Genomic DNA, 27,067 nt, shown 5'->3' with positions numbered 1-27,067 from the left:
GTGTAAAACCTATCACTGCTAAAGGGCAACAGAAAGTAATAATTTGCTGTTTTGACTCTGAGCAACTACCAACTAATATATTAAAATATAGGGGCTAGGGGAATATTAAGAAGAATAATTAAAATGTTATTTTTAATTTTCTTAATTTACGGTCAAAATTTAACCAAAATTTAACTAGGAGCTGTGTTCCTGGATTGCTCCTGTGTTCAGGGATCACTCCTTGAAGGGGTCCTAGGATCAAATTCCCATCAGCACAAGGTAACAGCCTTACCCAGTATACTATCTCTCTGGCCCCTAAAATTCTATTTTTTATTATCATTCCTACCCTTTATTATCAATTGATAAAAGGAATAAGATCAATTTGAATGTAGTGAACCGTGATGAGGACATTACTTTTGTTAGGAATAAAAGGCAACATACGTGTGTGCCAATGTTTAACACAAACATGAAAAGTACCTTAAAAGGAAATACATTCAAAAACAGAAATGTGAGAGAAAAGTAGAGGAAAGACACTCTCTGTTTAAATGTTTCAAAACTGCATGAATATTTTCTGCATCACTTTAAAATAAAGAGTATTAATCACCAGCTACAATGGTGGTTTGATTTTTGCCTTTAAAGACTGAAGAACTCAAAACTGTGTAAGAAAAAAGACTGAAGAACTCAAAACTGTGTAAGAAAATTTGAAGGTCAAATCTTGGAGATGTTAAGTAGAAATTTAAAAACTAAAACCCCATAGAGATAGATTTAGCATTAGTATGTAATGTATGTTATATAACTATATAAACACTATATATACAACAGTTGAATCAAACTATGATTAAAGAATATTTAAAATACCTTGTGATCATTTTGGTCCTTGATTTCCCGGAAAAACCGAATATCTTTAATCAGTCTAGATTTGATATGCTCATCATACATAAATTGGCTGAATATATAGAACTTCTTTTTCAAAAACTGGTAGGTGAAATTAACCTACAAAATAATAATTTTAGAAATTAACACAAAAGAATGTCACATAAATGACAATTATCTAAGTCAAATTATGTTCAACAATTTTCTGTCTAATTTGTGTTACACTTTATAAAGCTTAGTATTTATAAAAGCTAATTCACACTGAACCTGAAATAATTAACTGTTAGGGTTTTTGGGTTTTATTTGGAAATCAAATCCAGCAGTGCTCAGGGGAGTTCCAAGGACCTAACCCAGGTTCACCACATGTAAGGCAAGTTAGCCTACCCTTGGTACTATCACACCAGCCCCAAATGTTAGTTTAATATCTCAACTTTATAGAATGTTTCTGTAAGCTCCTCATAAATATTTTTACTACCAAAGGGAAAAAATAGAAAACATTCTCTTAAAAGGACTAAGAGTTATTTTCTGTTTTCTTTTTTTATTGAATCACTGTGAGATACAATTACAAAGCTTTCGTGTTTGAGTTTCAATCATACAATGATAAAAAATCCATCCCTCCACCAGTGCACAATCCCCACCACCAATGTCCCCACTATACCTTCCCTTTCCAATTCTCTCCCTGCCTCCATGCACTCCCTGCCTCCATTTCCCCCATACACTCTCTCTACTTTTGGGCATTATGGTTTGCGATACAGATACTGACAGGTTATCACGTTTGGTCCTTTATCACTTTCAGTATGCATCTCCCATGCCGAACAATTCCTCCAACCATCATGACTTAGTGATCCCTTTTCTATTCCAGCTGCCTTCTCGCCCAGCTCATTAGGCAGGCTTCCAACTATGGGGCAATATTCCTGGCCCTTGTGTCTACCATCCTTAGGTGTCAGTTTCATATTAGGTTATTTTATATTCCACGAATGAATGCATTTCTTCTACGTGTGTCCCTTTCTTTCTGATTCATTTCACTTAGCATGATTCTCTCCACAGAGGACTAAGAGTTGAGGTGAAAAATTACAATGCCATATTCAAAACCCTGTGCTTTTTGTTTTTTGTTTGCTTGACTGCTCAGTTGTTATTTGGGGGCCTCACCTAGCAGTGCTCAGTACTGATTTCTAGTGACGTACGGGGGACTCTAAGTGGTGCCAGAGATCAAAGCACGGTCAGTCACCTGCAAGGAAAATGCATCACCCTCTACTACCTCTCTGTCCTGGAACCCTGGTTTTTAAGTCACAAACCACAGGATTAAGCTTCGATATTACTCCACTCATAAGATCATTCATCACTAATCTGCATAGTACTTCAGAAAAAATCACGTTGTTCTTTCAGCTTTCCGGGAAAAAGCAATAAGCATTCAATTTTTATTTTTTGGGTATCTAGAGTGGTATAGAAAAAGTCTGGGGATCCCTCCCAGTGATCCTTGGTCAACCAGACCAGCAGTTCAAGGCGATGGACCCGGATGCGGTGCTCGTGGGGCCCTGCTGTGCCCTGAAGGTCACCCGAGCCAGCCAGGCCTCACCAGGCAATGCTGGGGGAACAAGTGGTACCGGGGATCAACATGGATCAGCCAGACACGCCCTAAACCCTTTTACTATCCCTCCAGCCTTTTTCTTAGGCGTGCCATGGATAGAACTGAGGTGTCAGATATGCAAAGCAAGTACTCTCCCTTGAGCTATTCCCCCAGCTCAAGTAGTCAATGATTTATCCATAATGAGCACCCCTTATGTACTAGGAAGTAGGCTCTCATGTTACAAATGGCTCGTGTTGACCGGAATATTCTATTTTCCTAACTATCAAATTAGATAGGTCTCTACTTCTCAATCATAGCCCCAAGATGTACTTACTGTTGTGTTCATGATTCCTGTGCCATGTGTTCTAATTGAATTAGCAATATGCCGAATATTGATAGTATTCAAGTGTTTGTTATTGCTTGTTCGTTCAATGAAAATCTGCAATAAAAAGAATTTATGCTAAATAACACAACTCATCAAAACACTTCAAAGAAAATCTGAAGTCTACTTCAAAATAATCTCACTAGAAAGTCAGTAAAGAAGATAATAAAATCAAAGAAATAAAATGTCAACACAATTTGGGGAAGGTTATTTTGCTAAATTTTATTTTAAGAATTATTTGCCCCTTCCTGGGGCTTGCCACAATATAGTATTTATTTTTAAAAATTTCTAAAACTACTCACCTGGTTGTTGAGATTATAGAGGTATCTAGATACAAATATATGAATGTTTCTCATGATTTCCAAAACATCCAGGCCCTATAAAAGAATCCATATAAAATTCTATTATTAGTTTAAGAAAATCATTATTTGTTTCAATGGGGACTTGCTGCTTATGTTAAGCTCCCCAACATTTTACACAATTTAAAAGAACAACTCCACAAAAGTATGCCCAAAAGTTAAGAAAGGGAGTTCAGATAGAATACTCAGGATTATCTTCTTGAGGACGTGCAGCTACATTACTGCATTATCCTTCAGTGTACAGAAACTGTAAGGTTAGACTACTCAAAGTTTTATGACTCGCAAGCATCACCCCTTAAGATGAGCTAATCTGTTTGTCTTCCCAAAGATCTCCTATTCTTCTGTTATAAAAACTAATGGAACTAATGGCCAGATTCTGGAAGATAGGATATGTTGTGATAATTATAAAATACATACTATTTTTCAGGACTGTGGAAGGATTTTTGTATGTAATTCTCAAAAAATGATGTATTATTCTTCTAAATTCCACAGGTGAAGAAAATGAAGCTAAGGGATTCTCCAAAGTCAAATAGCTAGGAAGAGGCAGAACCCAGGTATTTAGAAAGTCTAATACCAAATCCTTATGCTCCCTTTAATTATAGCAGACCATTAATACCTCTGTAAGTTTTTTTATTATAGTTTTCCTCATATTTTATCTAAAACATTGCTTACTCATATTTTTCCCACCTAGTAAGTTCTAAAAGCTCATAAGCTGGGACATTTTCTATTGATTTTTGTATTCCTAGTTCAGTGTTTAGACTGCTTTCAGTAAATATTAAAAGTATACTGAATATACTGATCCCAGAAACAGTCCCTATATGCAGCAAGCTGACAAAAAAATTATAACGCTTAAATTTTGGAAGTAAACACTTTGGGGACTAATTTTATCTAAACAATATTTTTTAAATGTACATGCAAATTAACTGAAAACAAATTATTGCATTTTATGAGTAACTGCCATATTATAAATTATATTGCACTTTAGAAAAGCTAAATACAAGTTTACACTCTATTTCAGGAACAATTATAGTAACATAAATTTAGCCATTTTTCCTAAGACATTAAGGCTTGTGTAACAAATGTTTTATTTATTTTTATTTTTTTTAAATGTAGGAGTGGCTATTTATTCAGTCACTGATTAGGCTGTGCGGCAAACGTTTTAAATCATTATTTAACTATGACCGTAAGTGAACTTTTCTGAAATTCTGCATAAGCCACCTCATTATCCTGATGTTTCTTTAAAGAAAGATCTAAATTTTGGTGTTTTAAATGCTCAGCAAAGCTGAGTGTAAACAGGAAGCTCCTGGTAGACTGTTTTCACTAATCCAAATGTGTATCAGGTAATTCTTACTCTTTTCAAATATGAGGTTTTATACAGCAAACGTTATATTAAGGTAAAGGTAAAGGCCCTCCCGTTGATCGTCGATTTGCTCGAGCGGGCCCAGTAACGTCTCCATTGGAGACTTTGTTGTTACTGTGTCTGGCATATCCAATACTCTCGGTAGCTTGCCGGGCTCTCCGAGAGGGGCGGAGGAATCGAACTCGGGTTGGCCATGTTGGCCGCTTGTAAGGCGAACGCCCAAACGTTATATTAAAGTATACATATTAAGAAGAAAGAAAACTTTCTTACAGAATATTATCATCATGCTATAGTCTGGCTATGCTAGAAACATTTTGACACTATACCTGTTCCAAAGTCTGGCTAGGAAGGTGTGCCTCTGTCATGACCAATCCATACCGCTGAGTAGCTAAATTTCTCATTTCACTGTAAGTGGCCCAATCATGAAGAGCTACTGTAGTTAAATTGTAGAAAGTCTTGTCCAGGTAATGAGTCACATAAGCTGGGGGGTGCGGGTTGGAGGGAGGACAGAAAAAAATGATAAATGAGGGCCCTCTGGCTACTCAACAGGCTGCTTCAGCCATGATCCCAGAGACTCAGAAACAAATCTCGGAACCCAGTGGCTTCTGGCAGAAATGCGTCCGGACTCCGCAGCAGGTTACCAACCCCTGGCCACCCCAGGTGGGAAAAGGTGCCGACCCACTGCCTGTTCCCCCTGGTGGCTCAGAGGCCATTGGACAGCCAGGTAGGGGCCCGCAGTGACGAAACACGCGGGGCCTCGTGGGATTGGGATGGGGGAAGGGCTGGCCCTTTCTTCCCTCGCCCCAATGAGACCCCGAGTCACCGCCCACAAACAGGCCCTCTGACTACTCAACAAGCTGCTTTAGCCATGATCCCAGAGACTCAGAAACAAATCTCAGAACCCAGTGGCTTTTGGCAGAAATTCCTCCAGATTTAATTATTAAGATTTCAGAATTCCATATGATGTAGCAGCTGCACATCACATGCTATTATCAGCAATAGAAAACAAATTGTCTAACGTTGCCTTTTTGGCAGATGTGAGTGTTGGAGTAAAATCCCAAATAATAATGGTGGGTCTGGTGTCAAAATATTGAATGTAATCAAAGTAGAGAGAGAGTAATGTGGAAACCATCTGCCACACAGGTAGGGAGAGGGTTGGGCTGGGGAGTAAACTGGGTGGTGGAAAATGGACCACTGGTGAAGGGACGGGTGTTTCATCATTGTATGAACAACACTTAAACCTGAAAGCTTTGTAACTCCTCTCACGGTGATTCAGTAAATTTATAAAAATAAATAAATGAAATTAACTTGTCTTTTTATTTTCTTTGGGGGCCATACCTAACAGTGCTCAGGAGCTAATTCTGAGATCAATCCTGGCTCTGTGCTCAAAGGACCACAGGAATGTCAGAGAACCAAAGTCAAGGGCAGCAAGTACCTAGATCCCTATAACCACCAGCCTAAAACAACTTGCCTTTGAACATTAGATTCCCTTCCTTAAGGAAAATGAAACTAAGAACCAAAAAGGAATTGGAGAACAAAAGGGCCAGAGCAATGGTCCCATGGGTCCTGCTGGCCTTTCATAGGGCGACTTAGGCTCAATCCCCTGCAACACACCCAGGATTCCCAAAGCACAGGCAGAAGTGATCCCCTCCCACCCCCCTCTCTCTTAGAAATTTAAATAAAAGAAAACCTCAAAGTTCCCAATTACTTGTACATTCAGGGTGAGAAGATCGACTCAAACTCTGAGAAGGAAAACAGGACACTCACCTCGAATGTCAATGAATCGATTGAAAAACCGAATCGGATTCAGAGAGAAAAAAAGAGCCAGGTCTTTCATGCCCACTTTGAAGGGGTTTCGGTCGTCCAACTTGAGGTGAGTGTGTACAGAAAGTCGCAGATCTTTCTCGATTTCTTTGCATAACTTGTCCAACAAATGCTATTTGCAAAGAGTCGGGAGCTTAATTTTTCAAAAGAACATCACCGTTGTTTTTCCCCCTAGCCCCCCAGGCTTTGTATCTGGAGTTTTATAATCAATTCCATGATGAAAATTATTTTCTCAGTCTGAGTTCAGTATAAATATTCCATGGTGAAATCTTGAATCAAAAATTGCGCTACATTTTATATCAAAGGTTTTTATAACCAGAGTAGGGAGAAAACGCTAAGCTTTTGTTTTCCTTAATACTCTTCTAATGGCTTTGAGGAACATGAATACAAAATATAAATAAAGCATGCAATTTATGGGAGCCAGCAGCAGGGAAGAAAGGACTTTAGGAATGGAAATGATATTTAAAAAGCTTCCTACAGGGGCCGGAGCAGTAGTACAGCAGGTATGGCATTTGACTTGCACACAGCCAACCTGGGCTCAATCCCCGACATCCCATATGGTCCCCTGAGCACTGCCAGGAGTCAATTCCTGAGTGCAGAGCCAAGAGTAACCCCTGAGCATCGCCAGGTGTGACTCAAAAATGCCAAAAAAATTAAAAATGAAAAAATGAAAAGCTTCACACAGTAACCACTGAAAATCATGAACTAAAAAGTAATGAAACAATCATGCCTTCCAGTTTATCATAAACTTTAAGTATGACCAGACACAAGTCTTAATTTTTAGTCAGTAATATTTAACATAGTAAACCATAATTTTCCATAATCATAATTTTTTTTACTTATACTGTGAACCTTACTCATTTTAAATGCTTCCCTCCAAATACATTATTGCTAAGTGGAAATTTAATTTTTAAGTTATTTTGTGTTTGTAATACATACTTCATTAAAACTGAGAGGGCTATATTCTATCATCCTCCAATTATTTCTATCATTTCATTTCATCATCCTGTTATTCGTCGATTGCCTCGAGCAGGCCCCAGTAACGTCTCTTTCATCCTAGCCCTGAGATTATATTCAAGGCTGTTTAGGAGAGTGAGACCCATCAATGTTACTGGTATTTGGCATATTTGGTATGCCACGGGGAGTTTGCCAGACTCTGCCCTGTGGGCAGGCTACATTCGATAGCCTGCAAGTTTGTCCAAAGTAGAAATAAGACAATAAGATGTCATAAAAAAAAGTTCTGTTAAGATGTCGCGCGGCCGCGAATTTCTATCATACAAGTCTTTAAAATAATTTCCCCTCAGAGAATCAGTAGCTCTTCAAATGAACAGCAAACTAAGACAAGACACTAATAGGGGAACATTGAATGCCCCAGGCACCCAAAATTGAACACTGGGCTTCAGCAGGAAGCTTACCACAGCAAGGGATGGAGGGATGGACCGAGAGTGGGGACACGGGGACAATGGTGACAAGCAGGGGACAAGCTGGTGGAAGGTGTGCTGCTGGAATGTGGTATGCATGAAGCCCTACCATTAGCAGTACTGTAAACCACAATGCCTAATATATATATATATATTTTCAAAAGATAGACCCTTAAGTTGTCTAGTATTAGTCCACACTCAATATTCAAATCAAGTCTACATTTGAATTCTTCTACTAGAATTGTAAATTCAAATATACGATTTAGCACTGTCACTGTGGCACTGTCCTCTTGATGTTCATCAATTTGCTCCAGTGGGCACCAGTAACGTCTCCATGGTGAGACTTGTTGTTACTGTTTTTGGCATATCGAATACGCCACAGGGAGCTTGCCAGGCTTTGTCGTGCAGACGGGATACCCTCGGTAGCTTGCCGGGCTCTCCGAGAGGGACAGAGGGATTGAACCCAGGTCAGCCCCGTGCAAGGCAAACACCCTACCTACCTACCCACTGTGCTATCGCTCAAGCCCCAAATACATGACTTACTAAAGAAAACTCCAAACTTCTGATCTGGATGCTTTAGAAAACCAAAACCAAAAGACTGATTTAGCGCAACAGTGACATTTTAGTTAAAAACAGGTTCCAGAGTCCCGTTCTGTGTGATGGCCCTGGGGACGGCTCCCGGGGCCCACGCATGCAGGGAAGGCTCTACCCTGATCCACGGCCCTTTGTGGTGACCCTTAAAGAGGGGTTCTAACTTAGGGAAGCATGCTAACAATCCCAGAAGTTTTTCCAAACAGTACATTCCAACTATGTTTTATTAAGCTTTCAATTTCAAATATGGCATTACCTCATTTAAAATTTCCATAATTTCCTTGTCGTAACAATCCAGGAGTATTTCATAGGACGCCAAATGCCTTGCATGCATCATAGCAGGCACACAATCCCGTAAAGCACTGAACATGTACTAAGAAAATTAGAATGTACATGGATTTAGAAAAACTGAATAATATTATTAATCCAAATAATATTACAAAGACTGTCTTAAAAGAGATGAAATCTCAATCTGTAGGGGTTTTTAACACAGACCTGCTTTACTTTCTTAAAAATGGGTAGATCTAGTTTTCTAATTTAAACAAAGCGAAGATTTTATGTTCTAATTTAACATTCCAGTTTTAAATGTATGTAAAATTTAAATCATTCATTCTTTTCTATCTTGAATCAAACCAATACTTACTTCCATTAACAAAAGGTGTGAATAATACACCCCTTGCTGACAAATAAATCTCAGACTACTGTGATATAAGTTAAAATCAAGTAAAATACAAATGAACTGAAATAGGAGGACAAGAGTTAAATATGCCAATTCGAATTCATTAGTACTAACATAAAACGTAAAGAAAAACAATATGAATGTTCATGAACATGCAGAGCACTGTATAAAGCAATAGTAGCAGTCCAATTTTAAGGTGGCTAATTCAATCAAATGATCTACTCTAAAACTAGAACAGTTTGTACAAAATCTAAAAAAACAACAAATATGTCTTATATTACTACTTACATGCAACCTGGCTGCATCAACAGCATTTTCATACACATCATCTAAATAAATTGGGAAGACAGCTCGATGCCAGTAGAGAAAACAACAGTCACATTGGATTTGGACTCTATAATGTATAGTAACAATTAGTGGTACTAAAAGGGAAGTCTCCATAAAATAACAAACAGAATCATAATATATACTGTAAAGATAAAAGCTTGACCTTACTCATTCGTTTGTTTGGGGGCCATTCCAAGCTGTACTCGGGGTTTACTTCTGGCTCTGCACGCAGGAATCATTCCTGGCAGTGCTCGGGGAGCCACAGGCGATGCCTGGGATCAAACCCGGGTCAGCCTTGTGCAAGGCAGTAATATAGCCTACCGGCTATATTATACTGCTGTGGCCCCAGTCTTACTCATTTTGCATTTCTGTATCACTTACCCCAAAGTTAGGAGAGACTAGCCGCAAAATACTTTTTCAAATTAAACCAAATACAATACTCCAGGGGCCAGAGCGATAGTACAGTGGGTAGGGCATTTGCCTGACATGCGGCTGACCTGAGTTCGATCCCCAACATCCCATATGGTCCCCTGAGCACTGCCAGGAGTAATTCCTGAGTTCAGGACTAAACCCTGAGCATCACAGGGTGTGACCCAAAAACCAAGTAAAATAAAACATGCTCAGGGATTCTAAGAATTCTGCATATGTTTTAAGGCGTAACTGAAAAAAATTAACTTTTAAGTATGTTTCAATACTCAAAGGTACTCAAAGCAAATGTATATTCAGCACTATATGATATGACTAGCTGCGAATATGCAACATATTCAGCATTTTTCATCTCTAAGTTGAAAAGCAGGATCTCTAAAACTTTGTAATTTAAAAAAAAAAACCCTCCAGTCACACAACTTGTAATCTTTGTCAAGTGACGTATTTCTCATCTCATAAAGCAAGCTCAGGCATCAGGAAGGTGGAATAAGAGACAGGACACAGGATATGCCCTAGGCAGTTCAATCTCTGACACCATAGGCCCCCCACGCATCACTGGGTGTCGCCCTGGAGGACCCCCGAGCGCTGACTGGATGTGGCTCTGGCACCACAAGGCCCAGGCAACACCACACACTAGGGCCAAGCTTCACATCTGAGGAGACCAGGACTCAGGACTGGCCAATCTCAGCACCAAATGGGACCCCTTCCTTCCCATAACCCCCCAGAGGAAAGAGTGCTCAGGGTTTTAACAGGAATGGAAATCTACGTGCTCCTGGCTTCATAACTGGCAGTTTCTCAAAGAAAAATATGAAAGTTATAAATATAACGCTAAATGGAATCTCCATTGTAACCTTAGCTGGGAACTGGAATTCATAAGATGTTTCTCCTTTAATTAATTTACTGCTCAATCAATGGGAGGAGGGGGGGTCACGAAACACAAAATTAAGTTTCCAAAAACTAATTTCAGTGACTGCACACCAATGACTTAGCTCAAATCAATGTCTCAAAATTTCAGAGAGCTGTGTGACACAGAACACTTTTAAAGTTTTTCACAAGTAGGTGAGCTACATTATTAAAAATATCAATCCCAAAATTTCTAAAGAGAAACCTAAACAATCACAAAACGCACGCAGTTCTGCCCGATGTTCTAAGAGCTGGATGACATTTTCTCATGAGCTCTTCTAGAACCTACATGCTGACTGCAAAAACAAAACCAAAGAAATAACTTCCCTGGTCACAGCCTCACCATGGTCATTCCAAAGGTGTTAGTTACGGAGAGGAACTACTTGATCTATCTTCTCTCACTATGCTTCAAAAGAAAAGACTGGTGTTTCTAATTATCCTGTCATTTTTATTATCTAGATCTGACAGTCATTACCTATACTTACCTTTCTCTAAGTTCACTGATGAGATCCAGTTTTTTCATGACTACCTGAAGTGGAAGGAGTTCTTCATCTTTGAATGTTTTCTATCAGGAAAGTGGGAAAACAGAGAAGTGGCCAGTTAGGGCAGGTTTCCTCGGCTAAGAATAATGGAACTGTGAAATCTCAGATCTCAGTTTTATTCCCCGAGCTAGAGCGATACTCTTACCATTTGCGTCCCAACACTTAGTGCCAAAGAAACGATAAGTCGCCGCTGCCTCGTGCTGGGCCCATTCAGAGTGTTTTCAGCCAGAACTAGAGCAGAGAGCACATCAAGCCGCTGTTCACTATATTTTTTGTCAGAAATTACTCTTTTCTTAAAAGATAAAACAGGAAATATTCATTTTATCTTTGAAGCAATAACCAAACATGAATTAGAAAAAAACTTCCCGATTATTTTTTCTATGATTCAATTTAAGAGAGCAAAAATGAATTTTGGGGTCAGATTCTTGGGCTAATGTAAGGTGCTTTACTTTTCTAACATTACACTTAGGGTCTGCGCTGCTATGCAAACATTATACTTTAATAGGGAAATCATTTCTTTAAAAAAAAATCGCACTATTTGGAAATTGTGTATGATGTCCCTTTCTCATGGTGACCATACACAGCAGTGCTGGTGGCCTAGGGTCACTGCCAGCAGAGACTGGCTTACTGACAGTATTCACTAGGCATGTGTTAATATACTTATTACATGGGCAGAGATAATGAATTCCTCCCAACGAAAACCACAAAATACCATGGAAATAATGGGGATTCTTGGGAGCTAGAGTGATAGTACAGGGATGAAGGCACATCCCTGGCATGTGGCTGGTCCCAGTTTGCTTTCAGCACCACACGGTCCCCTAGATATTACTGGGTGCAGCCGTGGAGGCTCTGAGCACTGCGAGGGGTGGCCTAGGAAGCTCCCCAGGCATCACTGAGGAGACTGAGGTCGTCTCTGGCACTGCAAGCCCGAGCACCACCACAACCTCAGGCTCTGAAAGTAAACCTACATCCAGAGAACTGCCTGGGAGACCCCATCCCCCAACCCAAAATAAGTGATACTCTTATGTGTGAAGAAATGGCGTTAACAGGGAGACCTAAAAGCAAACATCAGACAAGGGCACACCGAAAGGAGAATGCGATTATGCTGAATTGTCCATACCTTGGCCACGGAAATAGAATGAAGAGCCTGATGCTGAAGGTGCTGTGTAATATGTGAAACGGAGTCAGCCACAACCATGCTTCTCCTGTAGAACATATGCTCAATGGCCTGAAATTAGTCAGATGTAATTGTGTGAAAATCAACTTACAACTTCTAGGCAAAATTAGGAAACACTTTTAAGACTTCAAATGACTTCAAATCAGATAAGGAATTTAGAAATGAGATGTAAAACAGATACCAGACAGGATAAAATTGGTAAATCCAACTGTTTAAGATAAATTCTGTTTGCCAAGGATTTAAAAAAAAAAATTCTAGACAAGGGAGCTCGGTCAAAGGGCTAACATGCTCTGTCCCAGGTTCAACCCTTGGAATCACCATCAGGAGTGACCGCCCCTCCCCACCACACCCCACCGCCAGCACCAACTCTGGCCGGGGTTAACCCCAAAACAAGCAAAGAAAACTGACACCACATGAGACAGTATCTGCCACACATAAAGGACTAGTATTTAAAATACATAAAAACCCCAAGTGAATGGATTTTTAAGAAGCAAATTATCTCATGGAAAAATTCATAAAGATATGAATAGATTTTCACACACAAAAAAACCAGGAAACTTATTATTTACAAAAACCCACATGCTGCACTTCGATAATCAGCCTAAGAGCAATGGAAAATTGATTACATTGTGGGAGAGCAGTAATATGTGAACTGATAGAATTACAGCCCCAGGCTGCTCAGCACTGTCCCAGTCAATGACAGACTGCACATATGCTAGGCACGCCACAGAGCAGTATCTTTCTAAGGTGATACAGACTCCCAGGGATGCTGGGACAATTGAAAGGGTTAGTAGTAGCTTTGGTGCAATTCGTCATCACCTTGGAAAAGTTTAACGGGTCCATCACAGAGAACCCAGCAATCCCCTGTTAGGTATACAGAACCCCAGAAAAACACTTCCCAAGTGACCAAGAAGCAAACAGAAAAACAGTGACATTATTTATAAAGGTAAAGGTAAAGGTAAAGGCCCTCCCGTTGATCGTCGATTTGCTCGAGCGGGCCCAGTAACGTCTCCATTGGAGACTTTGTTGTTACTGTGTCTGGCATATCGAATACTCTCGGTAGCTTGCCGGGCTCTCCGAGAGGGGAACATTATTTATAATAGCAAGAAAAAAACCCAAAAAACTGGAATCCACCAAAGTCTGTCCACAGGAAAGCTAGACGGCAATGAAAAATGAATGATCCACAATGCCTCACCCCAACACAGGGAAGTTTAAATGTAAACTTATGAATTAAATAAGAATAGAGTGCATTAAGAATTCATCAATATAGGCTTTTAAAATGGTATAGAACACAGGCTCATCCACATTTAAGATACTAAACTCTGACCCTAGTTCCAGAGTTTGCAGATTAACTGCACTTGACTGTGCGGACACCTAGTCTACCGTCTGCACCTATCGAAAGATCACAGCACTTTCTTCAGTTGTGAACGGGCCTCATGCTGACAAAAGCACCCAGACCTGAACACGATGAAACAGCAAATCATGCCGCAGGGCTCCAGTTTCCCTCATGCTATCAGAGACGACCCAAGGCCTCAAACATGCAGCCACTCATCCTACAGTCTCATGCTCAGTCCAGGCCGGGCCCGCTGCCCAGCACACAGGTCTGCTGGTTCAGTGCTGGGCTGCACACTGCTTGGCCAGATGAGCAGAGAAGGAGCAGGAAGGTTCAGGAGGGTGGGGGGAGAGAACACCAAGCCACCCCGAGATGACTCCTCTGACCTTTCTCCGTGGTCATCTTTGTTCTTTTACTAGGAGGGTGTGTTGGAGGGGACACAGCGGTACTCAGAGATGGTATGGGGCAGGGATCAAATTGGGGTCAGCTGCATACAAGGCAACTGCACACTCTGGCCAGTTACCTTATTTTTTTAACTCATGCAATTATCCTCAAACTTGCAAAAGTAGAACCAGCGAGAAGAGTACAGGGGTTAAAGCACTGACAGTGCATGCAGCCAAAAGCAAAAGCAGTGCAATCCCTGACACTTCAAACGGTTCTCCAAGCATGACCAGAAGTGACCTCTGAGTACTGCCAGGTGTGGCCCAAAATAAAAAATAGTTCTTTTAGAAGTTTATGTAACTCACACTATACTAAAACTTAAGCTAATCTCTGTCTCCTCTCTCTCTCTCTCTCTCCCCCCCCCCCGTCTCTCTCCCCTTCACTGAAACTTAAACTAATCTTAATTTTCCTTTCTCTCTCCTTTTAATAAGGTCAATTTTTAACAAGGTTAAATGCACTGATCATCCACAGAAAGTTACTTGAAAGTGTCTTTTGATGGCTAGCTCCTTTCTCAAAATAAGAGTAAAGCACATTTGTCCATGTTTTATTTTCACATTACCAAGAAATTAAACTTTAAAAGACCATCCTACTTGTAAGCCCACGCCATTCTAAACTGTAAGGTAAAGTAAAATCAGCTAAAACATACCTTGAGAAGCTCAACAAGCCTGCACAGCGCTTTAACTGAGGTTTTAGTCATCGGTTTCTGCATGGACATGTAGAGATTCATCGTGGTTTTAATAATGGTACTAATACTATATGCATATAAGAAGCCCTATAAAAATAAAACACTGGTTATAATCACAAGGTTTCATTTCTCCAAGAGTTCGTTCTTTATAAAAGATTTAATATTCCTTAACGTGTAATAACTAGCATTTATGAAGTTCAATTTATAGTTGGTCCTTACAATTTTAAAATACTTTTCTTCACACAGTAAAATAAAATGTTTACTTTTCAATGCAGCTTTATCAGGCTAGAGAGACGGTATAGGGCCTTAGGCTTCTGCTTGCATCGGGCTCAGTTCAATCCCCAGCTCCACATAACAAACAGATCCCCAAGCATGCAGGGAGAGAGCTCAGAGCATGAAGCCAAAAATGGCCCTGAGTACTGTTAGGTGTGTCCCTCTCCCAAGTAAATAAACTAAATTGAAGTAATAGCAATAACACTGTCACGTAAGGCTTAAAATATGCCTAGTCAATTAAAATAATAGCATAGAAGGTATGAGGAAATAAAATTAGTTTAAGATCCTTACACAGACTAGCCAGTAATATGTTAGAGTTGAGTGAGTAAATATGCAGGTTAAAAATCTCTAGAATAATCACTACCAGGGGAAAAAAAGTAAAAGAACATAGATTTAACCAAAAGAGGGAGAAGTACAGGCGGAGAGATAGAACAGCGGGGAGAGTGCTTGCTTTGCATGCAGCCTATCCAGGTTTGATCCGCAGCATCCTACATATCCTATACAGTGCCCCGAGTTGGCCAGGAGTGATTCCTGAGTGCAGAGCCAGAAGTAACGTCTGCATACCAGTGGGTATGGCCCCCAAGACAAAACAAGAACAAAATAAGAGGGAGAAATAAAACGATAAAAATAATTTTAAAAGGATCAAGAACAGAAAAGAAATAGGTCACGGAAAAATGAGACACATACTAGCAACTAGTTAGGTAATAAATGTAAATCTAAATTTTATCAATAGTGAAGCATAGTTTAATGAATAAACAATCATTTTGAAAAAAAATATATATATACTGTAACCATCAAAACAAGAACAACCAGTGCTGACATGGATGCAGGGAGAAAGGGATTCTAATTCACTGTTGGTAGAAATGCCGACTGGTCCAGCCTTTTTGGAAAACAACATGGACATTACTAAAAAATCTAGAAACTGAGCTTCCATTTGACTCAACAATCCAGCTTCTCAGAATATACCCCAAGGGTCAAAAGCAAAATGGAAGAAAGGCATTTGCACCCCTATGTTCCTTGCAGTATTATTGACAATAGCCAAAATCTGGAAACAACCCAAGTGTTCAAGAATAGATGACTGAATAAAAAAAGTACACACACACACACACACGCACACACGCACACACACACGCACACACACCCCATACACACAATGGAACTCAGCCAAAAGAAAAGATAAAATTATGCAGTTTGCTGCTACCTGGAGGGATCTGGGGAGTATCCAGTCTGAGAGAGAGAGAGAGAGAGAGACGGAGACAGAATGATCTCTCTCATTAGGTAGAATATCAGGAAACATAATGGAGAATACTGAATGCCCAAAGACAATAAAAACAAAGACCCTGAGAACTGGTAGTCAGTAGAAAGCATACCACTTGAGGGGGCTGGGGACAGGACCGGGAGGGGGCAAAAATTACAGTGGGAGGAAGATCAAAAGGAGAAGGTGGTGCTGAAAGGTGATCAAGTGTTTTGCGTGAAACCCTACTGGCAACAGTGCTAAAACTTAGATTCCTTAGATTTTTTTTTTTAAGTGCCCTTCTTCAAGTCAGACCTGTGGGTGGGAGGCAAAGTGGGAGATTGGTGAAGGGATTTGTTTTTAAACCGGTGGAGGGAAGTGGGCAGTGGTGAAGGGACTGATTTTTAAAACAATGTATGGCTAAAACCCAATCACGAATAACATACACACACACATACATACACATGTGCGCACATATACACACATACCTATATGCTGTAAGAATCAAAAAACACATAGGTACAAAAGAAAAACCTGCATTATGCTAACTTCATACAAAAGAGACCTGTAACAAAAGGCACTAATAGAGGGGCCAGAGAGTACAGAGGGTAGCTGTTGCCTTGCACACAGCAGAACTGGGTTTGATTCCCAGCACACCATCTGGTCACCCAAGCCTGCCAGGAGAGATTCCTAAGTTCAGAGTCAGGAATAAGCCCTGAGCACTCCAAGATGTGGCCAAAAAATAAATTAAAATAAACCAAAAAAAAAAAAAACCCTAGAGATTTTAAGACAGTTTCATAATGATTAGAGCTTCAATTCATTAGGAAGATATGATCAATATAATATACTTTCTTATTCTCAAAATCTATAAAACAAGGACCAGAGTGATAGTACAGCAGGTAGGGTGCTTGTCTTGCATGCAGCTGACCTGTGAGCCAGGGGTAAGCCCTAAGCAATGCCAGGTCTGGCCCCCAAAACAAACAAAAATCTATAAAACAAAAATGAACAGTGAAATGAATCGACAGATCAGCCACAAGAGATATTATCACCTAAAGCTCTCAGTAACAGAGAGATCAGACAAACTAACAAACAACACAGAATACTACAAACCATGCACTATTTTATGTGCATATGAAATATTTACCACAGACTAGGTGGTTCAAACACTAAACAAGTTTCAAAACACTAAAGTTCTCTTTTAATACAAGGAACCAACAATAAAAAGAAAACACCACCATATACTCAGAAATTATAAAATAGTCTCCAAAATAAACGCAGAACTTTTAAGAAGTCACAATATATATTTTGAACTAAAGAATAACAAAAATAAAACATAAAAATTATAGGATAGGGCTAAAAATGCTTTGAAGAAAATGTAGCTTAAAATGCATATACTGAAAAAATATCTAAACAAGTTACACATAACCGAGCCAATTTTAATTTAAACAAATTCTGCATTTCCCCACTTTTTTTCCAGATAACAATTTCTAAAACCTGAATTAAGAAAGAAATGACCCCAAAATAATTCTAAGAAAGGAGATGCAACTACCTGTATAAAAACATTGCATCGGTTGGTAAGGTCTTCGGCGAATTTATCCATTCTCTGCTCTTTAGACAAGATAGACTCCATTTTCATCATCCACGAGCTCACAAAGATGTAATAGGACTGCACGTCTCTAACAAGGGAAATTAATTCCGCAGTTAGCAGACAGGAAAGAAAATGTACATTCTCTCTGTCTGTATTAGTTGGGATGAAACATTTCCTTGAGACAACCATTTTACCTTTCTGATTTTCAAAGTCTAGATTTCATATTATCTATTCATCCAACAATATACTTGCCGTCTACACAGATGAACCACTGTATCTCAGTACTTAAAAAAATATAGCAGACAAAAAGCAGACAGTACAGTGGTACATGTTACTGAGGTAGGTATGTTTCAGTAACATGTACCTGCCTTGCATGCGACTGTAGTCACCAACAACAGTTCTGATCCCTGCACTGCATACGGTGCCCCAGGCACCAAGCCAGGTGAGGATCTGGACTGCCCAGTGAGAAGCGGTCCCTGAGCACAGAGCCAGGTCTGGTACCTTAACCACTGCCAGGTATAAGCAACCCCCTCAAAAATGACCAGGTGAGGCCCAAACTACCCTCTCTGTAACCATCACCCACCCTTGAAACCCTCATCATCCCTAACCCACTTACAAAAAGAAGTGAACAGGCCTATACTATGGGCCCACTGTCATACCAGCCCTGCCAAGAGCATCGTGATGAAATACAAGGTCAAGAGCATTCACTTAGTTTCAAATGAGAGCATCCAAATAGGAGAGTTTATCAATCACTTATAGCCATCATTTCTACATCCAAATGCCAGATTAACTTTGTCTTTTGTATAACCATCAGAATAAAACATGTTTCAAGTTCTGAAAGCAATCCAACTCACAAAATTTAAAAATGGCCAAAGGGTCTTATTAGATTATCAAATTTATATTTAAAGTACGAATAGAAAACAAAATAGTATGGAAGAAAACCAAATCTGCTTATATAAAAAACAATGATGGAACAACAACACTGGATGCGGCCAAAATTCACCCAACTCCCCAAGAGGGAAAGGAAATAAATCTTTAAAAGACCACCCAACTCTTTCTCTGGTTACAGATCAGTATGTTTGATCTAACTCAAAAGGTTGCCATGATAGTCTAAACCTGAAAATATATTTTCATTAAGGATACTTATTAACCTACTTGGTAAGGGAGTGAGCTTTCTGTTGTAGGAAAGTATCTCTGTGTACTTTAATGGCTTGAAGACTTTTTCTGTCTAGAAGTTTGGCAGCTGCTGGTACTTTCTGGATCAAAAAATTATCAGGAAACCAAATGATATTAGCAGTCAAAGTGATGGCTGGTACCTAAAATAATAACCATAAAGAAAGGACAATCTTTAAATACAGGTTAAACAATAAGCTGATTAGTAATTCTGTAATATGCTGTAAAAAAACATTTCAAGAAAAAACAATCTGCAACAGTCATTAACATGACATAAATTATCCTGTGACACAATTAGGGTATAATTATTGTAATGACAAAATATCATTAAAAAAAATGTTTTGTGGGCCTGGAGATGACGCAAAGGTCTGGTGGGCACCTTTGCATGTGGGAAGCCCAGGTCCCCATACCCAGCACAGCACAGTTCCCAAGGAGAGGACCCTCAGCAACGCAGAGTTTGCCACCACCACCCCCCAAAGTAATAAAATAAAAAATACAGCTTTATCAAAACTTTTCTCATTGACTTTAATCAAAAGAAGTAGAAGCTCTTCCCAAGTTCTTACCTTCTTACAAATGTCCAATAAAGACTTATAGAACTTCTTATCAACAGTTCGAAAAATTTGAAAGTGCAGTACAAAGAGTCCACAAATTCCAACGTACTTATCTCTTTGGTCAATTTCAGAAGGTTCTCCTATATTATTAGCCATAACGAGAGAAAAACATTACGAATATTCTTAAAATTCCCTTAGGAAATGAAATTTCTATTAAAAAAACAAACAAAAAATACACTTTACATTACCAAGTTTGGCTTCTACATTTGCAAAAATTGAACGAATACTATGTGCAAATTCTTCAGCAAAAGTGCTATTTTTGGACACGGATACTCCTCCATTGAGAGAATCAAATTGTTGTTCTATACAGGCCTATATAGGAAACATTTAAAGAGAAATTTAGACTCATAATAATACCTCTGAATAGATTTATGGTAAACTATATGCATCACTGCAATTTTACAAACACTGACACTAGGTTTGCAATCTTAATCTAGCATCTAAATCCTTGTGAATGGAAAATGTGCATGTACTTACCTGAGTACCAATTATGTGAAAATGATAAAACTAAATAAAGTTTTGCATTGAGATAGACTAATTCTCAGTGACAGAGATGATTTTATCTGATCAAATAATAGAAAACATTTGTTTATAAATAATTTCTGACACTGTGTGTAGATGTGCTATATACATACATTTCTACACAAATTCATGCACATACAGAAATAACTGGTAGCAAATGAATCGATGATAAATGTTACTTCTGCATCTCCTGGATGAAGAGTAAAACTAACAGACACAATGGCTAGGTCAATTTTTTAAAACAATGACTCTATGAAATATAACACAATCTTGAATCAGACTGTAAATAAAATGCACCGCAATTTCTGGTGAAGACTACCCAAAGTTCTTCTGTCCAGCAGAACTCTCTGTGGTGATGGAAATGTTCTCCATCTGTGTCACTCCAAGTGAGGATCAGCCACAAAGCACTGACACTTTTCCCTACGTTTAATGAAATTATCACTGACATGTAGCCTATTACCAAGATATACCAAGCTGATTACATGTGACTATTCGAAGACCTTGAAATGTTGCCAGTATGGTAAAAGTAAATTTATCTTCATTAACTTAAATACCTACATGTGCTAGGTTATAGGTAAAGGTAAAGGCCCTCCCGTTGATCGTCGATTTGCTCGAGCGGGCCCAGTAACGTCTCCATTGGAGACTTTGTTGTTACTGTGTCTGGCATATCGAATACTCTCGGTAGCTTGCCGGGCTCTCCGAGAGGGGCGGAGGAATCGAACTCGGGTCAGCCATGTTGGCTGCTTGTAAGGCGAACGCCCTACCCGCTGTGCTATCGCTCCAGGTTATAGTTATAATTATTGTCTCATAGCCTAGGAAGATCTAAACAGACTTTAACAATGTATGTCTACAAATCAAAATCTAAAGTTGAACAACACATTGTTCTTAATATAACTGCGTAGATATTAATCCCTAGTTATATCCTTTCCTGTAATTAAAAAAACAAGTTTCACTACAAACACAACTAATAACATTATTAATTTTGTTTTGGTTTCTGGTAGATATTGAAATGATACCAGTATTTTAAGCCAAAACACTTCTAAAGAAAAACAGGTTCAAGACCAGAGAGACAGAACAGGGGCTAAGGGCAGGCCTCGCATGCAGCAGCCCAGTTCTATCCCAGAGACAACACGGGCCCCTGAGCACTGCAGGCTACATCCCTAGAAACCCCTGAGCACCACTGTGTGTGGTCAAGCCAGAGTAGGCCAGGGTACTCGCCAGCACCACGGGGCCCAAGCAGCTCGGCACAGACTTACAAGGAGGGGAACTCTGAATTTCCTGAGCACTGCTTTGGGAGTTCCCCTGCCCCCGTCCAAAGGAAACAAATTTATAACCATACATATATATGATATGGATATATACACATAAATATTTCAAGACAAATTTTGTACTGAATCAACTAGTATCAGTGTGATACTGATACAAGTCTTACCTGAAATATCATTCCATCCAATAACTGCCCTTCTAACTTCAGCAAAAATTTTTCAAATGGCTTTAGTTTTTCTTCCTGAATCCCAAATTTCGAAGGATTGTGATGAACAGATTTTAGTAACCTTGTGAAAGATAAAAAAACTTTAACTCTGCTTAATAAATTCTTAAATTAGAAATGCCAGAAATCAAAATTTCCTATTTCTTGCTTAAATATGAATTTATATTGATACATTTTAAAAATACACACATTTAAAAATTAAATAAAAAATAATTCTAATATAATTTTCTAATCATGTCACACATTATGTCTTCTTAAATTCAGAAACCACATGCTCCCTACATAGACATTTAGTAAGCACTTTTAAGTAAACTGAGTAAAATAGAGACTGAAGCTCAATGACTTCGTGTCTCCTTTGCATGTATGGGCCCTAGTTAGAGCCCTAGCACCATCATAAAGTAAAATATATTTGATTTCAAAAAAGCCGTGGCTACTGTACAATGAAATAAAACTAAGCTCAGAACAAACAACTGTCCTTTAAATAGAACTCGTGGTCAAAATAAATCTGAGTTCTAAGGTAGTCAAATTAACGTTCCACTGTACTTTAGGAATTAGTTTATTTTATGCAAGTACACTACACTCTCAAACAAACCTATCTGAAATTCAAAAATGGCTTACAAACTTCATGGAATCATTTGACATTACAGCCTGCCTCTAAATATGGACCTTGGAGGTATTATCTTTTTCCTAACACATAAACGATAAAAATGAGAAAGTGTGTTTTTACATTAGCTCACCTTTTGTACATAGTCCAGTGGTCTTTCAATGTGACATGATTATCAATAATTTCATCCAGGGTGAGCAAAACTGTTAGCAATTCTCCCAAATGCTCATACATAGTCTGTCAAAAAACCTTTAATGATTACCATTGAATCACCAGAGGCTAAGTTTCATATATTTTTGTTTTTTGTTGTTTGTTTGTTTTGCTTTTTGGGTCACACCCAGTGATGCTCAGCTGTTACTCCTCACTCTGCACCCAGGAATCACTCCTGGAGGGACTTGGGGAACCATATTGGATGCCAGGGATCGAACACGGGTTGGCAGCGTACAAGGCAAATGCCCTACCCGCTGTGCTATCACTCCGGCCCAAGCTTCATATAATTTCAAACAGTATTTAAAGCATTAAACAATTAAAAAAATAACTGAACAATAAGCCCATCCTTAATTGTGATAGTACAGACTTGTCACACTTTGTCACACTTTTCAGAGACATACTACAGGGTCTGCACTGGGCCATTCCTGGGGAAAACTAAGAATTATACTGACAGAGGGGTCATGACTAACTCTCCAACTTCACAGATGAAAAGAGCCATGCAGCCGGGCATTCTGTGGATATCCCTGGAACTGAACTACTCAATCATCCAACTATAAAGTAAAAGACAACCACAAGTACAGTTTTACAGATCAAGTTCGTTTTACCTGAAAATGAACTCCAGTTGTCTCTATAATTTTGGGTGCAATTCTGTAATAAAATAACACCCAGATTTTATTAAAAAAGAAAACAAAACTTCTCTGTCAAAGTTACCTATTACCTTAAGGAAAACACATAACAGCAAAAGCTATTGTAATATGAATGCACATTTATCTTTATTAAGTCTAAGTCACTAAAATTTAAGTAACTCAAGGAATTACTATAATTTGTACTCTTCCAAGAAGGAAACAACAAACTTGTAAATAGTCTCAGCTATTCTTGCTATACCTAACTTAGTGGGTAGAAAATAACAAATATGGTCCATAAATAATCATAGCCAATTAACTCTAAAGGACTTCACTGAAATAAAAGTAGAGAATTAACAAAACTTATTTCTTTCTACACTACCAAAATTTATCATTTTCTCACCTAAACTCAGAATCTTACATCTTCTCCCCCCCGACCCCCAACTGGCGTTTGGGAATTAGCTCTTTCTTCAGTCAGATTTACTTTTGAGTTCTTGTCCCTATTAAAAATGCATACAACTAGTATAATAAGCAAAATCAGTAGCCCCAAGATCATGCAATTTTATTTCCTAAAGATCTTCTTTACTCAACTGAAATAAATTAAGATAGTACTGTATTTCACTGCATAATCATCACACCCCTTTTCCAATAATACCAGCACAAGCACAATTTTAAAAAGAAAAAGTCACATAATGTGCTGTACTCCACTTCTGACAAAAAAAAAAAAAAAACCCTGTCATAAATTTGTGACGAGTATGTGGCAAAATATGATACTATATCTGTCAAATAAAGCACAGATAAGATATTCCGCAAGACTGTCTTTGAATGTCTTTAAAAATAAAGACACAAAATTAAAGGAAGTTTAATCCTTCTTGGGCAGGGACATGGTGTTGGGGAGTCCTCTCTGAATTACACACCAGAGCCACAGGGCTGGGGTGCTATGCTCCTACTCCCTTTTGCCATGAGTGCTCCAACGAAAAGACAGAACGTAAAATAAATACCTGACTGAGGGAAAAACATGAGCATGAGAAACAGTTAACACAGTCTTAACTTGAAAGAGAAAGTTAAGATGCAGTATGGTTTGCTAAGAACAATAATGAATGGACCAGTGATTCAAAGCACAGTACCTAAGAGTGCTATGGACTTCAGTCAGTCCTCTCTTCTGTTCTCATGGAAATCCCTGGTTTTATTCCTAAGTAAAGTTACTGGAAAGTTATAACTAATTAGTAAATGGGAAACATTTTAAGTAGAGCACACTGATGAAATGCAAAATGCCACTTTGTTGTAGAACAGAGAAGGCCAGTAGCACTTCAGCAGAACCGAAAATGTCAGCACTTCTCTTGGTGTTAGTTAGGGCGGTGTTCACCCAACTTGTTATATAATTAGAATGACTGATGAAATTTTCTCAATACAGAATGCTTCACCCTACCCCAACCCCAAGGTCCTACAGTTTAAGTAACTAATAAAATGGGGGAAACCTTCAAAAAAAAAAAGAAGGAAAGAAATATGGGGAGAATATGCGTTCGCTGATTCACACTAACACTTGTCCTAAGCAATCAAATTCTTTTGATTCTCTGTTCACAATCTAATTCAGACAGAGGGTTTAGTAAGCTACGAGGTAAACACCTTAGTAACTTAAAACATTCCAGATACTTTTTAAAGAAACATCGTATGTGTTGAAAGAAAGCTGAATACATGCATGAAAGAATGAGTGAACAAATGGAAAAACTATTTTAGAAAAATAGCTAGTTTCCAAGAAAACATTTCCTGCATCTCTACAATAAATGCAAAAAACATTTCTAAAATGCATTACTTGTTACTGATATAGAGGGCAGCCAACTGATGGACTACATTCATCACCACTTCATAGCACCTCGTAACAAAACAAGACAGTTCCTGAAATGACAAGTTGGGTATACGTTACAAAGTTGCTTTGGTATGTCACCATTCCACTGAATTTTATGGTAACAAGGTTACACAATATTAAACAGGTTTCTACTAAAATCCCCACTTAACTGCAGCCAGACAACTTAAAGCATCCTCCATCGTTCTCCTAACTCATCTCCTGCACCCCAAGATCACTATCTTTTTGCCCCCACAAAGTTACATCATACATGCTTTTGTCTCATGCATCAATAACACATTGTAAAAACTGCCTAATTACAGACTTCTTCTCAATCCTTCTTAAATATCCACTACCTAACATCACAGCTAACACTCAACAACTCAATAAATCCTGTCCTAATAAATGAACAAATGAATGAGTATCTGAATGGAATGAAGTTCAAGAGTTCCAGTTTAGAAAGTATGATAATGAAAGGAAAGAGTCTTTAAATGTTTATTATCTTTAACTTAATCTAGAAACAGATTTGGCACATAGACGAAATATTATGTTTGTCATATAATCAAATAATGTCTCAATAATGTTTGTCATTAAATAGTATATTCTGTTTTAAAGAAAATTTATATTCAGGAGCCAGAGCTATATTACAGCAGGGAGGGCATTAAGCTTGCATGTGGCCAAGCCAGGCTCAATCCCCAGCACCCCGCGTGGTCCCCCAAGCACCGCCAGCAGAAATTCCTGAGGGCTGAGCCTGGAGTAACCCCTGAGCATCACCAGGTGTGACAAAATACACACACACACACACACACACACACACACACATATATATATATATAGTATCCAGAAGTTCTCAATTTTAAACCCAAAGAAAGTTTCTATCCCAAAATATTAAAAACCTGATTAATCTTACGGGTTCCAAATTTTAGTCTTTACAAAGCCAGGAATTTCTACTGGTTTTGTGTGCTGCCATATTCCTAGCCAAAATAACAGGTTTTTAACATATGCTAGGTTCATGAAACAGTTGTCAAATGTGTAAAAATAGAATTTTTGCTATTCTCAATATAACCCCAAAATAATTTTACTTTTTAAAATTTGGGGCAACATCCATTATTTAGGGCTTATCTCTGCACTCAGGAATCGCTACTGGCAGGGCTCAAGGGACCACATGGGGTGCCAGGAATCAAATCCAGGTCGGCCACATACAACATAAGTGCCCTACCCACTGTGCTATCTCCCCAGCCCCAATTTTAAACTTTTTAAAAATAATGCGTTTCAATTTTACTTCAACTACAATGTTGTTCTTTATTCAATTTCTGAAAGTTAAATAAAACCAATGAACATAAAATGCAGGACAAAAAGAAAGAACATAACAAAGCAATAACATTATTATGCTTCTACATATGTGCATACACGGAAATATTCAAATATATAAACCATATAAAACAGAAACAGAACTATAAGCCAAAATAACAGATTTGTTTAAATAACAAAATCTATATATATCGTCTTAAACACAAAACCCCATGACACTCAATGACTAGGAGAATGAAAAAGAGATGAATCAAGAAAACATGAATTTAAACAGAAGACTAGGGTAATGATATGAGACAAAACAGACATTACTGGCATTATTACAACCAATTAGTACGTGATACATATTTACATGAGTAATAGGAACTTTTCCTAGACCGTGGGGGCACCCACACAGTGCTCATGAAGCCCTGGCAACACTTGGCCTGGCTGAGGCTCAGGGTTCAGTACTGCCAATGCAGTGCTGCTTGGACCCAAAGGTGCTGGGGGACACTAGCATCATACCCATCAGTACTGAGGTCCGGCTGGGACCTCAAGATACAAGGTACATGCTCCAGCCTTCAAGCACCTCCCTGTCTCCCTCCCCTGACACACACAATTATCACCATAGCTCAGGAGGATGGGGTGTTTACTGGGGCTGGGGAGACGGCCCAGCATGCTGAGTTTATGCTGCACTTGCGGGAGGCTGGGGTTTAATTCCCAGGACCAGGTGGTCCA

At 38.8% G+C, this 27,067-nt stretch overlaps 1 protein-coding gene across 2 annotated transcripts in view; it reads right to left on the bottom strand.

The window, feature by feature from the left end:
• WASHC4 (WASH complex subunit 4) overlaps nt 1–27,067 on the bottom strand; it is a 53,451-nt gene that overhangs the window by 15,042 nt on the left and 11,342 nt on the right. Inside the window, exons 7-25 of one of the 2 annotated variants that reach the window (XM_056117308.1) lie at nt 25,010–25,092; nt 23,179–23,221; nt 22,497–22,600; nt 21,703–21,823; nt 19,937–20,060; nt 19,701–19,828; nt 19,120–19,280; nt 17,926–18,052; nt 14,831–14,956; nt 12,354–12,461; nt 11,379–11,525; nt 11,177–11,256; nt 9,324–9,429; nt 8,613–8,729; nt 6,288–6,456; nt 4,847–5,001; nt 3,104–3,178; nt 2,754–2,858; nt 838–972 (exon numbers count right to left, since the gene is read on the bottom strand). In XM_056117308.1, the coding sequence (XP_055973283.1) occupies nt 838–972; nt 2,754–2,858; nt 3,104–3,178; nt 4,847–5,001; nt 6,288–6,456; nt 8,613–8,729; nt 9,324–9,429; nt 11,177–11,256; nt 11,379–11,525; nt 12,354–12,461; nt 14,831–14,956; nt 17,926–18,052; nt 19,120–19,280; nt 19,701–19,828; nt 19,937–20,060; nt 21,703–21,823; nt 22,497–22,600; nt 23,179–23,221; nt 25,010–25,092 (2,214 nt within the window). The remainder of the gene's footprint in view (nt 1–837; nt 973–2,753; nt 2,859–3,103; nt 3,179–4,846; nt 5,002–6,287; nt 6,457–8,612; nt 8,730–9,323; nt 9,430–11,176; nt 11,257–11,378; nt 11,526–12,353; nt 12,462–14,830; nt 14,957–17,925; nt 18,053–19,119; nt 19,281–19,700; nt 19,829–19,936; nt 20,061–21,702; nt 21,824–22,496; nt 22,601–23,178; nt 23,222–25,009; nt 25,093–27,067) is intronic. The other variant, XM_056117316.1, reaches the window with a different exon arrangement.

Source organism: Sorex fumeus, unplaced genomic scaffold, assembly GCF_029834395.1.
Source record: "Sorex fumeus unplaced genomic scaffold, SorFum_2.1 ptg000003l, whole genome shotgun sequence".
NCBI lineage: Eukaryota > Metazoa > Chordata > Mammalia > Eulipotyphla > Soricidae > Sorex > Sorex fumeus.
Note: the sequence above shows the minus strand (reverse complement) of the source record. Positions and strands in the feature narration are given on the sequence as shown.